Genomic DNA, 14,604 nt, shown 5'->3' with positions numbered 1-14,604 from the left:
GGAGTGTATAGAGTCCCTTGGTACGAGAGGTTTATTTATTTCCCAAATCGGGGCTCTCAGGACCTGGCCCGCCCCCTGCCCACTACCCTCTGGCTGCAGGTACCTTCTTTCTGTGCTCCCTGGAGCTGACCACCTAAAGGGGCCCGACAACACGTCAACGAGTGAATGAATTTCATGACGGGATGTAAAGCAGGGATAAGGGCGAAGAGGTAAATCATCAAGGGAAGAAGGTATCTAGGCCAGGGGTGGGGGAGAAGGGATGCAGAGGGCCCGTTAGGTAGGGCGGGTGGGGAAGGCCTTTCCGAGGAGGTGAGTTTGGAGCAGAGGCCTGAGTGCGAGTGAGTCGTGTAAAGTCTGGGCGTGTGCTCCGCGCTATCAGGGTGAGGTGGGAGTGAGCGTGGGGTGGGGGGTAGGGGGGGTGCAGGAGAGACCAGAGCTGCCGCCAGAGCACAGTGAATGAGGAGGAGAGTGATAGGAGGTAGGTGGGAGCGTGCCTTTGGCACATGGTACCAAGTTTGCATTGTACTCCAATTGCGGGGGTGGCTGGGAGCTACTGGGAAATTTGAGCAGCAAGTAATCAATCTGATACTTTTACAAAGCCTACTTTGGCTGCTGTGTGAATGCATCACAGGAGGGGTAAGAAGCCAGAAGGCTAGCTGGGAGGTCTGGCTGTGGTTTTCCAGGCGAGAGCGGGTGGTGGCTTGGATTAGTGGGTTAGGTACGAGGTGGTCAGATTCGGGGTATATTTGAAGATAGAGCTAACAGGATTTGCTGGTTTGGGGTGTGAGGGAGAGAGGAACCAAGGAGGACTCTTTGCTTGGTGTCTACATAACTAGGTGACCCATAATAGTACAGTTCATGAGATGGGAAGGGCTTGGTTGGCTAGGCTGCAGGGTCAATTTTAGAGGGAAATCAAATGTTTGATATGGTCATTTTGAGACTCCGGTAAGACATCCAAATCAAGATGATAACTAAAGAGTGGAGAAAAATATTTGAGGGTCATCAGCACACGGATGGAGTTTAAAGCCACGGGGCTGGCTGAGCTCTCGTAGGGAAATTATACAGATAGAAACAAGTAAAGACCTAAGACCAGCCCTGGAGCTCTCCTACATCTAGAGGTTGAGCAAAGGCAGAGAGAACAGCAAAGAAACAGAGAAGGAGTGGCCTGTGAAATAGGAAGAAAACTGGGCAAACATGGGTCACAGATGCAAAAAAGGGGAATCTTTCAAGGAGGACGAAGCCAACTGTGTCACATACTGTTGAGAGGCGGAGTAGGATGAAGATGGGTACGTAACCATCGGGCTGGAAGGTCACCAGTGACTTGCCAAGAGCATCTATCATGGTTTGGAAAGAATGGAAGCTGTCAGTAACAGGTGGAAAAGAGACTGGGTTAAAGAATTGACAGTGGATATGGGTCCCATCAAAGACTGTGATTAAAGAGGCAGTACCTGCAGAGGAACGTGGGCTGACAGACAGCACTTTGGGGTTTTCTTTGCCAAATAAGAAATAATGGAGCATGTTAGCATTCAGATGGTCCCGACTAGAGGGAAAATGTGATGATCATGCAGGAGGTACAGGCAATAACTACAGAAACAAACGTTTTCATAAAAACTCGTGTGTGTCTGTCTGTCTGTGTATCTTTAGCCTCTGTGTTCCTTCCATCAGAAGGTGGCAGCGCATTCTAATTACTTTTAGTTTCCATGTTTCCTATTAGCTCCTGATTTGGTTTTTTAAATAAAAAAAATTTAATTGAAGTACCGCGTATATACAGTAAAGTGTACTGATCACAAGTGTACATCTGATGAATTATCATACAACATACCCATGTAACTATCACTGAGATTAAGCAATAGAAAGTTCTAGGTCATCTCTACCTCCCCCACCCCACCCCCATATCCTTCTCAATCTTTACTGTTTCCCTCCTTTCCAGCAGGAAGTATTATTCTGCCTTCTAACACATTGATTAGTTTTGCCTCTTTGGAAACTTTATGTAAATGGAGTCACATTCTTTTTTCTTTGACTTCTTTTGTTCAACATTATATTGGTGAGATGTATATTTGTGGTATGTATCAGTGCTTTTTTCATTTTATTCCATTTGTCAGAAACAAAAAACAAAAAAACGCAAACCAACCCAAAACAACTCAGACACATAAAGTTTGTTACCGAGTCCAAGCTTGTACTGCTCACCGCATGACAGGCCAATAAATCAAGAGACATAGTGTTGGCGCAAGGAATAGCGACTTTATTTGGAAAGCCAGCAGGCCGAGAAGATGGTGGGTTCGTGCCCCAAAGAACCATCTACCCAAGGCAGAATTCAAGCTTTCCTTATACTAAAAGGGGAGGGGGTGTGGCTGGTCCTTGCTCACGTCTCGGGGCAGGAATCCTTTGTACTTGCAGCTGCCCAGGTAGGTCTGGTCACAATGTTCCTATAAACCTCCAACAAGAGAATTGTTATTTTCTGTTCTGCAACTTTTTATCTCTACATGAATGGGAAAGTGTTATACCTTTAAAGGTCAGAGCCTTGAAAATGGGCTATCAGGTATATTTCAGGCTCTAGGCAACATTCTTTTACAAAAGGTGCAGAGCCAGCATGACTGAGATAGACAACAGAGCACAAGGGTTACAGCTAAAGAAATAGATCCAACATGGAGTCATGTTTGTTCTCCGTTACAGATTCTCTGCATGCAAGTTTAATTGTACATATGAGAGAGAAAAAGAGAGATTGTTGTCTGTTGACTGTTGACCATTGTCAATAAAAAAGCAAAAGCAGGCATTTGGAAAAGAAATCATGATGGGTAGGGTGGGGAGAACCACCGTATTTCCGAGGGGTTCACGGATGGGCTGGATTTGATCTCAGAGGCTGACCTGGCGAAGTTTGGCTTGATCGTCAGGGGAAGCACTTTGAGTTGTTATAGATTTCCGGATTCTTGAGTTATTTGTGGATTCTCCAAAAATCCACACAAGTTTTGTGGTGAAGACTCGTGACAGAGTGTCTTTGGGAAACGTCTGCTGGTGTCCTTCTGCACCCTGATGGGATGCTCCACTTCCCTCATCAAAACCTCCCACATTGTAGGAATAGATTACATTTTGCTTATTTATTCCATTGTGGTTGGATATTGGGGTTGTTTCCGTTTGGGGCTATTACTAGTACGGCTATGACCATTTCTGTTCATGCCTTTCTGTTGTACATATGTCTGCATTTCTGTTGGCTATTTACCTGGGAGTGAAATTGCTGGGGTGTTGTGTGTTTATTCGTCAGTTACTTATTTCTTTATACTTTAAGTTACTGTTCTATCAAAGTAGCTAACACAGTTCCTGGTGTGTCCCAGGCTCCTGTTACATATTCGGGAGGGAATAAATATGATGATAGAATTTTTTAAAATAAAATTATTTATTTATTTATTTTTGGCTGCGTTGGATCTTCATTGCTACGGGCAGGCTTTCTCTAGTTGCAGCGAGCGGGGGCTACTCTTCGTTGCGGTGCGTGGGCTTCTCACTGCGGTGGCTTCTGTTGTTGCGGAGCACGGGCTCTAGGTGCATGGGCTTCAGTAGTTGTGGCACACAGGCTTAGTAGTTGTGGCTCAAAGCCTCTAGAGCGCAGACTCAGTAGTTGTGGCGCCCGGGCTTAGTTGCTCCACGGCATGTGGGATCTTCCCAGACCAGGGCTCGAACCCATGTCCCCTGCATTGGCAGGCAGATTCTTAACCACTGCGCCACCAGGGAAGTCCCCTGATGATAGAATTTTAAAGCGGCAGGTGGTTTTAGATTGTCATGGACTCCAACCCTCTGGTTATTATGGTTTATGTATCAAATTTTGGCGAATTATTCCTCCATGTTCAGCATTTTGGCTCCCAATATCTCACTATTAGACAGAATGCTGATTGCATCACCGCCCCCTGCAAATCACAGTGGTCTGATTTCCTTAGAATCTGCTCTGTGTTGGCGTACTATTTCGTGCATTATATTCTGACTCACCCTGTCTGGGCGTTTCTTTTCCCTTCACATTTTTATGACTGCACATTTAGGGTAGCGTCTGGTGAACAAAAAAAGGCATTCCTTCCCTAGCATGTCCATCCCCCATCAGCATGAGCCACTGACAAGCACATAAATTCATCCCAGTTCTGTCCAGAGGCGTAGGACCTTGGGCCATTTCTCAGTTCTCCCAAGAAGAAATGTGTTTCACACCCCTTAAGGAGGCAACTTCAAAAGATGGCCAACTTTTCAACAGGGTACTCGGACAGGCGTCAGGCACAGCTCCAGAAAACTCCCCAGAGAGACAGAGAGGGCTGGGATGGGAGGAGAAGTAATATTGCAGAATAACTGTCCTCCAGACCCTTGCAGGCATGTTACTTATCTACTTCATTCAGAACTCTGGGAGAGGTGAAATGTTAGCCCTTTTACCAAGGAGAAAGCTGAGCCTCGGACGTAACCAGTCACAAGCTCGCCTGGGAAGTAATCGGGCTGCAAATAGACCGGCTCCCTCTGGCTGCCAGAGTCCTGGCTCTGTGGCTCTTAGATGTAAATTCCAAATTCAAGGCTATTCCTTTCAGACACTGCCAGAGCCTCCCTTCCAAAGGGAGCATTCCCTCTTGGAGTCTGAATATAATGGTGATAGGTTTGAAACCTGTTTGAGAAACTCTGAGATGGTTGAAAATCCAGCTTTATTTTACTGTTAATACTAAGCCCAGGGCAAGATCAAAATCCAGCACATAGGCTTTCAACAATGATTGGTACTGACTCCTCTCCCCACGAGTATGTGGGAGACTTTTTTTTTTACTGTCAAAATGAGTAGAGGGCATGACTGGCATTTAGTCCCCAGGGGGCAGGGATGCTAAATGTCTTGCAGTGCCCAGGGATGGTACCATGTGGTACAGACCTGTCCTTCCCAAATGCCAGCAGTCCCCTGTAGAGAAACACTGATAGCTTGGCAACTTCATCCTTCTGGTAGCTCTGGTTATGGGACTTCATAATAATGAAGGCATTTTAAAACGAAAATGAACAGATCCAAGTTTTGTGGGGTATGCAACTTAAATAACTGGGGATGGGTATTGGGAGAGGCTCTATAAGAAAAAGGACAAAGAAATACCTTACTTTTGCAATTGTTGTAAAAACATGATCATGTGAAAAAATTGCTAAAGTCCTTTGCAGAGGAGGGGCCCTGGGACTAAAGCGTTTCAGTGTCAGTGTTCCTGATGGTAAATTTCCTCTATGGCTTTACTGAGCCTCAAAGGTTTTGTTTTTCTTTTTCAGTGCTTTCCAAATAGTATGTTGTTTCAGTTTTGATTTCCTCTTTGATCTAAAGGTTATCTGGGTATCAAGTATTTAAGAGTTTTTGGTCACCCTTTTATTCTTTATGTCTAATTTTATGGATTGTGATCCAAAAATGTGGTTTTCAAAAATGATTCCCTCTTTATGATCAAGTAACTACATGATGATTATTTTGTCAGTGTTCTGTGTATACACAAAATAATGTACATTGTCTTCTGAGGAATGTGAGCTTTATTAAATTAGGTGAGTTGATTGTTGCATTCAATTTCCCCATGTCTTTTTGTTTTTTAATTGAAGTACAGTTGATTTATAGTGTGTTAGTTTCTGGTGTACAGCAAAGTAATTCAGTTTTAAATATACATATATATATGTTCTTTTTAATATTCTTTTCCATTATTGAATATAGAATAAGATACTGAATATAGTTCCCTGTGCTATAAAGTACGACCTTGTTGTTTATTTTATATATAGTAGTTTGTATCTGCTAACTCCAAACTCCTAATTTATCCCTCCCCCACCCCCTTTCCCCTTTGGTAATCATAAGTTTGTATTCTACGTCTGTGAGTCTGTTTCTGTTTTGTAAATAAGTTCATTTGTGTCATATTTTAGATTCCACATATAAGTGATACCATATGATAGTTGTCTTTGTCTGACTTACTTCACTTAGTATGATAATCTCTAGGTTCATCCATGTTGCTGCAAATGGCATTATTTCATTCTTTTTTATGACTGAGTGGTATTCTATTGTATATATGTATCACATCTTCTTTATCCATTCATCTGTCGATGGACATTTAGGTTGTTTCCATGTCTTGGCTATTGTAAATAGGGCAGCTGTGAACATAAGGGTGCATGTATCTTTTCAAATTAGCTTTTTCTCAGGGTATATGCCCAGGAGTGGAATTGCTGGATCATATGGTAGTTCTGTTTTTAGTTTTTAAAGGAACCTCCATACCGTTCTCCATAGTGGCTGCACCAATTTACATTCCCACCAACAGTGAAGGAGGGTTTCATTTTCTCCACACCCTCTCCGGCATTTATTAACTTTTTAACGATGGCCATTCTGGCCAGCATGAGGTGATACCTCATTGTAGTTTTGATTTGCATTTCTCTGATAACTAATGATGTTGAGCATCTTTTTTTTTTTTTTTTTGCGGTACGCGGACCCCTCACTGTTGTGGCCTCTCCCGTTGCAGAGCACAGGCTCCAGGCGCGCAGGCTCAGCGGCCATGGCTCACGGGCCCAGCCGCTCCACGGCATGTGGGATCTTCCCGAACCGGGGCACGAACCCGTGTCCCCTGCATCAGCAGGCGGACTCTCAACCACTGTGCCACCAGGGAAGCCCGAGATTTTTTTTTATTGAAGTAGAGTTGATTTACGATATCATGTTAGTTTCAGGTATACACAGCACAGTGATTCAGTTATATATATATATTCTTTTTTTTAAAAATAAATTTATTTATTTATTTTTGGTTGCTTTGGGTCTTCGTTGCTGCGGGTGGGTTTTCTCTAGTTGCGGTGAACAGGGGCTACTCTTTGTTGCAGTGTGTGGGCTTCTCTTGTTGCAGAGCACGGGCTCTAGGCACGGGGGCTTCAGTAGTTGTGGCTCATGGGCTCTAGAGCGCAGGCTCAGTAGTTGTGATGCACGGGCTTAGCTGCTCCACGGCATATGGGATCTTCCCAGACCAGGGCTCGAACCTGTGTCCCCTACATTGGCAGGCGGATTCTTAACCGCTGCGCCACCAGGTAAGTCCTATATATATATATATTCTTCTTTAGATTCTTTTCCTGTATAGGTTATTACAAAATATTGATACAGTTCCCTGTGCTATACAGTAGGGCCTTGTTGGTTATCTATTTGATATATAGTAGTGTATATACATTCATTTCATTAAAAAAATTTCGATCACTGATTCTTTTTTCTTATTTTTACTGATTTGATCATGTTGCTGTGTGTTGCCTTTTTTTCCCCTGGTTCGGTGGGAAGTGCTGTTCTTTTCCATCTTGTTAATTCTTACCTTATGCTTCCATATATTTAAAATCAAAGGCATTTTCCAATTATTATGGATACGAGAAGCCTGCTATTTCCTGCGAGTCATTCTGTTTCATCACTGCCTTCTCTCTTTCCCCTGATGAGACCTTTTAATGCTTCCGTGTCATTCCCCGCAAATGAGAGCTTTGAGCTGCTTTCCCAGGTTCTCTCTGGTCTGTTTCAACAGCACCCCCTCCGTCACTCCCCAGTTCTTAGATTTTGCTGAGATGGTTTCCTCCTCTGTTCCAGACTGTAATCAGAATTACTCTTGCTGTCCCTTTCCTGTCCCAAACACACCAACTTAACTTCATGTAACACATCCTAAGACCACCTGTCCCCTGCGAGGGTGGATGGTACACGATTGCACTGGACACCGCTGTCTGTCTTCTTTTCATCACCTTCTGTCTTCAGGTCTCGGTGCTGATTTTTAGTGTTTGGTCAGAATTCTTTTCAGGTATGCGTAACATGCTCTTCCTCTGCAGAGCCAGGAATATTTTCCTTTCCCGGGGAGTGAAGGGCAGATAGACTGGTGAAGGGCTCTTGGGTTGCAGCCCTTTTCTTTCGGGCATCTGTGGATGTTTTCCCACGGTCTATGAGGCCCCAGGGTTGCAGGTGAGAAGTTCTTCTTTTTCACATGAGAGTCACTTGTTCTTTCTGGCTGGAAGCTTTTAAAATTCTGTCTTTGACCTTGGAGTTTAGAAATTCTACCAGAATTTGCCTGGGTCTGTGTTTTTTCATCAAACCTGCCTGGGACTTGTGGAGGCCTCTCCTTCTACAGATGCAGACTTTTCTTTAGGGAAATGCTGTTTTTGTTTAATTACTGTCTTGCCTACTTTTCAGATTCCTATTATTTGCCTCTTGGGTCCCCTAGATCTGTCCTCCAAGTCTCCTAGCTTTTCCCTGTGATTTCTATTGCTTTGTCATTTTGCTCTATGGCATGAAACATTGCTTTCACAATTATAAAATCTGTGAAATTTACCAAATGTCATCAATTTCAAGATCATTTCAGGCCACTGATTTGAGTCTTCACAGTGACCCTGCATGCCTTCAGTTCATTTACTGAATTTTAAAACCTGAAAGTCACATTCTTCAGTCTCCTGTTGTTCTACACTTGAATCTCCTTGACAGTTTTATTTTGTCTGTTTTTCTTTAATGGCTCAAAAGGCCCTGTTCTGATGGTTCTCTTTATTCTTTTTTTTTTTTTAAACAGAGAACAGGAGTATTTATTTATTTATTTATTTATTTTAAATTTATTTACTTGTTTATTTATTTATTTTTCGGCTGTGTTGGGTCTTCGTTTCTGTGCGAGGGCTTTCTCTAGTTGTGGCAAGCGGGGGCCCCTCTTCATCGCAGTGCACGGGCCTCTCACTATCGCGGCCTCTCTTGTTGCGGAGCACGGGCTCCAGACGCGCAGGCTCAGTAGTTGTGGCTCACGGGCCTAGTTGCTCCGCGGCATGTGGGATCCTCCCAGACCAGGGCTCGAACCCGTGTCCCCTGCATTAGCAGGCAGATTCTCAACCACTGCGCCACCAGGGAAGCCCCTGGTTCTGTTTATTCTTATTCTCTGACTGCCAGACCCCCTTAGGTGTGTTTTTATTTTTCTGTTTCTGCCTGTCGGGGCTTCCTTCCACCCTCTCCTGAGTGGCCGTGGTTCTTGGAATGATGGACGGGGCAGTGGCCTTGGCTCCTGAGGCAACCTTTCCCCTCGCCAGCCTTGTCCTGCCAGCTCAGTCACAGAAGTGGACCAGGCTCAGCTGTTCTGTGCAGCTTCTCCTTACTTTCTGGGGGACCCGAGAAAAGTTTAGGGGTCGGGCTTGCCCCAGGTTGCACTGTGCAACCAGAGACAGAGATGTCTCCAAATACAGGTTGGGGCTTAGACGATGAAGGCCCCTAGTTAGGGCCCTTCTCTCCCTTGGTTACAGCCCTGGAGGGCTCTTTGCTGCTTCCCTGACCCGCCGAGCTTGCCTGTGCCTCAGGGCCTTTGCACTTGCTGCTCCCTCTGCCTGGAACCTGTTATCCCCAGATCTCCACGCAGCTTCCTCCCTTCTCTCAGGTCTCTCCTCACTGAGGACCCTCTATTTCTCCCTTACTCTGCCTTCTTCTTCATCCTAGCTCTTATCTCTACATCCCATGGGATCTATTTTTGCTTTTTTGTCAAGCCCAATAAGGAATGGGCACATTGTACTTTATCCACAGCTGTATCCCCAGCACTGCAAACAGTCCTCAGCACCCAGTAGGCTCTCATTAAATATTTATTGAGTGCATAAGTCGGGGACACCCTTGACGGGACGAGGAAAAGTCTTGTCCTGTTGCAGGTGGGCTGAGGATGGTGAGAAGAGCCCCCACCCCCTGCTCACAGCACACATAGTGAGGACAGGTTGGTGACCGATTTCATTAGCCCAGGAGAAAAAGTCACAGAGGAGCAGATGTGGCATTTCTCAGCACAGCGTCCACCGGCTCCAGGGCCCCTGTGTGGTGGGGTCTGTGCCCCGAGGCTGCCCCGGAGCCATCTGTGTTGAGCAGGGCTCTGGGGGACCTGGGAAGCTCCTAGGGGCTTCCTGGCTTCCTGCTGGCTTCCTGGGGCCTATACAACCTCAGGAAGCACTTAACCATTCATGTCCTCAATGTGGCTTCAGATTCTAGGCCCTTGCTGGTTCTCAAGCCAGGCTGGGGGTGAGCAAGGCCACGGATTCCATGGTGGGAAAGGAAGCATAGCTCAGGGGTCTCTGAACTCCACCTCTGCCTCTAGCTGCCAGCCTCCCTGGAGGTCTGGCTCCCCAGGGGAAGGGCTTACCATCCCCACCCCCCCGCCCCCCCGCCCAGAAGCAAGCTAGTCAGTGAACAGTAAGTGCTGCATCTGCTTGGGTGCTTTCCCATTCGTTTCTCCTCTTAGCCAAAGCTCTTGCTCCCTCTCAGATCCAACAAACAGGATGAAATAAAATCATGATGGCCAAGGTGTTTTCTCACTGCATCTTGAGAAACAGGAGCTGGGCGCTGCTGGGCACCTGTGTTTCCCGTGACATGAGCTGCTGCCCGGTGCTGGATGCCCGGGAAGAAGGATGGAGAGTGGGTTGAGGCCATGGCCAAGTCATCTGCCACCTGCCCGGGCTGCAGGCTGGGCCTCCCGTTTTGAAAGGCTGAACGTCACCGCTTTGTGACTCCTAATACAAAGCTCCTCTTTTTCTGCCCTTCCCAGGGCTGCGGACCAGGAACAAAACCTTCCCACATGTCTCAGCCCCCAGAACAGTTTTTTTTTTTTTCCTTCCAAGGTGTGTGAATTTAATGATGGAACAACCACGTCAATCGGGACTGGAATTACAAAGTATTTGGGGTGAGATTGTGTCTCTTGGTGGCTAATCTGAAGAAGTTCTTTAAAGAAAAAGAAAAATACCAAAGATTATCTGTGAAAAACCTGAAAGGCAAGATCCGCGGAACCTCAGAGATGCTGTCAGACGCCTGGTGGAGTTGATGGGCTTTCTGCGCCCTCGCCTTCTTGGCACCTCTACTGGCTGACGTCTGTGCGCTTTCCCTGCCGCCGCCTTGGGGACCCCTTGTACCTGCTCCTTTGACTTCCTGAGCCCCCTGCCTGTGCCTCCGAGGACCCCGGTCCCTCTCCATACAGCTCAGAGGTTGGCTTTGGTGGTTCTGGTCCTGGCTCATTTTGGAAGCTGACTTGTGCTCCGTGATGAGAGTGGAGAGGCTGGTGCCCTTGACCCAGGCTGACTGTCCTTGTGCCACGTGGGCTTCAGCTGAAGATTTCTTTCTCAGTGGTGGCAGGCATCTCATAAATCAAGTGCCTTAATGGTACAATGGCCAATGACTTTTTAACTTTTTTTTTCTTTTTAATTGTGTTAAAATATACATAAAAGAGAATTCCCTGGCTGTCCAGTGGTTAGCGCTCTGCTCTTTCATTGCCGAGGTTCCCGGGTTCAATCCCTGGTCGGGGAACTAAGATCCCACAAGCCAGGGGAAAAAAAACCAACCAAAAACACATAACAGACTTTGTTTGCCATCTTAACCATCTTTAAGTGTACAGTTCAGTTGTATGAAGTACATTCACGTTGTCGTGTGGCCTATAACCACCACCATCCCTATAACTCTTTTCATCTGTAAATCTGAAACTATGCGTGTTAAACACCAACTCCCTATTCCCTCCTTTCCCAACCACCTTTATACTTTCTGTCTCCCTGATTTTAGCTGCTCAGAATACTTCATAGAGTGGAATCATATAGTATGTGTCTTTTTGGTGACTGGCTATTCGGGGTCCCTTGAGATTCCATGAGTTTTAGGATGGGTTTTTCTATTTCTGTTCAAAACCTCACGGCGATTTTCATAGGGATTGCATCGAATCCGTAGATGACTTTGGGTAATATTGGCATTTTAACAATATTAAATCTTCCAGTCCGCGAACACAGGATGCGTTTCCATTTATTTACGTCGTCTTTCATTTCTTTTGGCAATGTTTTCTAGTTTTCAGTGTACAAGTCATCTCCTTGATTAAGTTAATGCCTAAGTATTTTATTCTTTTTGATGTTACTGTAAATAGATTTTTTTGGGGTAACTGATTGACTGTGTCTTAAAAAAAAAAAAACACAACCTGGGTATATGTCTGTTCCCTTTAGAAATGTTGAGATTTAGGAAAGAATTGAGAAGAAAATCAGAAATACACAGCACCCCCATGGTTCCCTCTACACTTCTCATTTTATTTATTTAAGCATGGAGTATTTACTTCTCCATACTTCTTTGTATGTTTTCACATGCACGCATCATGCACATACACACACATCTACACATATACGTGTGTATATATTTTTGCAAGTTGGATTACTCTGTGTTTTTCTAGACTATTTCACCCTTAGCAATATATATCAAAGACATCTTTCTAACTATATACAGATGTTGCAAAACACACAATGGAGGTATAGCTGGCAGTTCTGATAGAATTAAACACGCAATACTTTTCTTTTTCTATTCTTTTCTTTTTCTCTTCTTTTCTTTTTCTTATTTTTAGCCCAAGGTAGAATATCTGAGACATGTGCATTGGAAAAGTACAAGCACCTAATTTGACCTGAAAAAGCAGGGACTTTTGCTGAGTATTCTGTTTCATGGCCATATATAAAGATGAATGAAATGATGTTAAATCTTAGGCTAGCTGCCTCAGAGACTGAGTTTTCTCGGGAGTCTGCACTGCCTGGCATGCAGCTACCTTCGTTGGCACTGGCTTGCTGTGGCTTCAAATATATAAATGGATTCCATGGAACAGTGGGTGAAAACAGTGATGCTCCTGAGGGCAGAAACCATAATGTCTTGTTCACTGCTGTGTCTCCAGCACCCAGGACAGTGCCTGATCCATCAGAGGTGCATGGTCAGTGCTTGTTAGACGGACTGGCCTTGCAGCTACTCTTATTGCAGCTGGAGGGATACTAGGGCACTGATGCTCTTGGTGTCTCTTTCAGGAGGCTTGGAGTCCAGGCCTTTGGCACGGGGTGTCCAAGGCCGCAGCATCAGCATGAAGGTGCCCACCCCTTCCCGAGCCAAGCAGGGGACCTTCAAGACCTTGCCCCTCCGGTGGTCTTTTGGCCCCAGGGAGAAACCCCTGGGTGCATCCATCGAGCTGGTAGAGTACTTGGAGTCCAGACGGAGACCTCGGTCCACAAGCCAGTCCATCGTGCCGCTGCTGACGGGCACTGCTGGTGGGGATGAGAAGTCAAACGCCACCCTCTCTGCTAAGGGTGAAGATAGTGGGCGAGCCGGCGACAGAGTGCTGGCCGAAGCGCCCTGCCCCTCGGGCCACCCCGGCCGCTGCACGGTCCCTGGCAACTCACATGGCCCGAACACAGCAAGGAAGCTCAAGGAAAACGCAAGTCAGGATATCACGCTGCCCAAACAGTCTGACCTGCCCCTCACAATGATGTCCTCAATGGACGGCGGGAAACGAGCCTGGCCGGAGGGCCAGAGGACCACAAGCTGTAAGGGAAGTGGCCTGGCGGGGAGCAGTGGCCAAACACCCCCTCCCAAGGAGGCTCCCAGCGCTGCGACGTTATCTAGAAACAGTGCAGACAGTTGCCCAAATACCTTTGGCAAGATGAGGGCTAATGTGGAGAGAAGGGACCCCGAGACAGACAGATTCCCACAGGGAAGCCTCACCTTTCTGAGGTCTGTGTTTTGGAAGAGGGAGAGCAGGAAGAGTGACAGGGCAGAGGTGGCGAGTGGCCGGCAGAGCCCAGCTGTGGATGAGCAGGCCCGGGGCTCGTCTCCATCCCTCAGGATTCGAGAGAGCCTGGCCAGGGGCCCCGCCAGCCCCCTGGAGAGGGACGTCCGGTCAGCGCCCAGCTCTCTGCGCCTCCCTCGCAAGGCCGGCAGGCTCCCGAGGGCCGCTGCCCTTGGCACATCACAGAGGAGTGTCCCCGGGGAGCAGACTTCTTTCGGCACCTTGCCAAAGGTGAAGTACCACACGCTCTCCTTAGGTCGGAAGAAAACGTTGCCCGAGTCCAGCTTCTGATGGTGTGTGTTCCAGTGACGTGTGGAGCTGGTATCCTTGTGACTCTGCGCTGAGCACCTGTAGGCAGCCTGTGTTGAGAGTGGGATTTGGGGAAGACAGTTGTCTTGTGACCCCTGAAAATAAAAATTTTTTGGTCTCCGCATCTAGATTTCCAACACCTAATTCCAAAAATACCTTATTGGCTGCTTTTATGCCACCAGAACCACAAGAGGGCGTTGGTGGGTCAGCATAACCATTTTGAGGCAAGAACTGCTGTTTTGTTTAAATTTCAGGGCCTGAGTACTTACTACTAAGGAGTGATTGGTTGTGGGCAAAACACAGAGCATAACTCCGTGAGGAAGCCTCGTTAATAAGAATCTTCAGTATCAAATCAAATATTGTTATTGGTTTCTCCTATTTAAACTTTTTTTGGGGGGGGAATAGCGGACTTAACAGGAAAATCTTCTTTTCCTCTTGATTCTTCTCTGGGATAAAGCATTAAGGATGCCAAAAAAAAAAGTGATAGTGACACTAAAGCAGGATTCTAGGGTAATGAGGTGGGAGAGAAATGGTGGAGATTTTAGGAGAGTATTTAATATATAACAAAATAATTGTATTAAAAGTTTGTCAAGGTATTTAAAAAAGATAACTATTTTGATACTGGGAAAAAAGGAAGTTCTTTTTTTAAAAAAATTAACTATGAGATCTATGTACAATTTTAATAAAAGCTCATCTGTGAAACATGCAAATGCTGTCTGAATTATTCAAGTTAGACAAATGATCTTGTTTCTGCTGCATAAACTTAGCTCATTGCTTTTTTTTT

At 45.9% G+C, this 14,604-nt stretch overlaps 1 protein-coding gene across 2 annotated transcripts in view; it reads left to right on the top strand.

Moving 5' to 3' along the window:
- USP43 (ubiquitin specific peptidase 43) overlaps nucleotides 1–14,604 on the top strand; it is a 55,620-nt gene extending 41,016 nt beyond the window's left edge. For both annotated transcript variants that reach the window (XM_082605533.1, XM_082605532.1), the window contains exon 15: nucleotides 12,757–14,604. In XM_082605533.1, the coding sequence (XP_082461659.1) occupies nucleotides 12,757–13,802 (1,046 nt within the window). In that variant the 3' untranslated portion in view covers nucleotides 13,803–14,604. The remainder of the gene's footprint in view (nucleotides 1–12,756) is intronic.

Source organism: Mesoplodon mirus (assembly GCF_964341445.2).
Source record: "Mesoplodon mirus genome assembly, chromosome: 18".
Classification (NCBI taxonomy): Eukaryota; Metazoa; Chordata; class Mammalia; order Artiodactyla; family Ziphiidae; genus Mesoplodon; species Mesoplodon mirus.
This window is presented reverse-complemented; position numbering and strand designations above follow the sequence as displayed.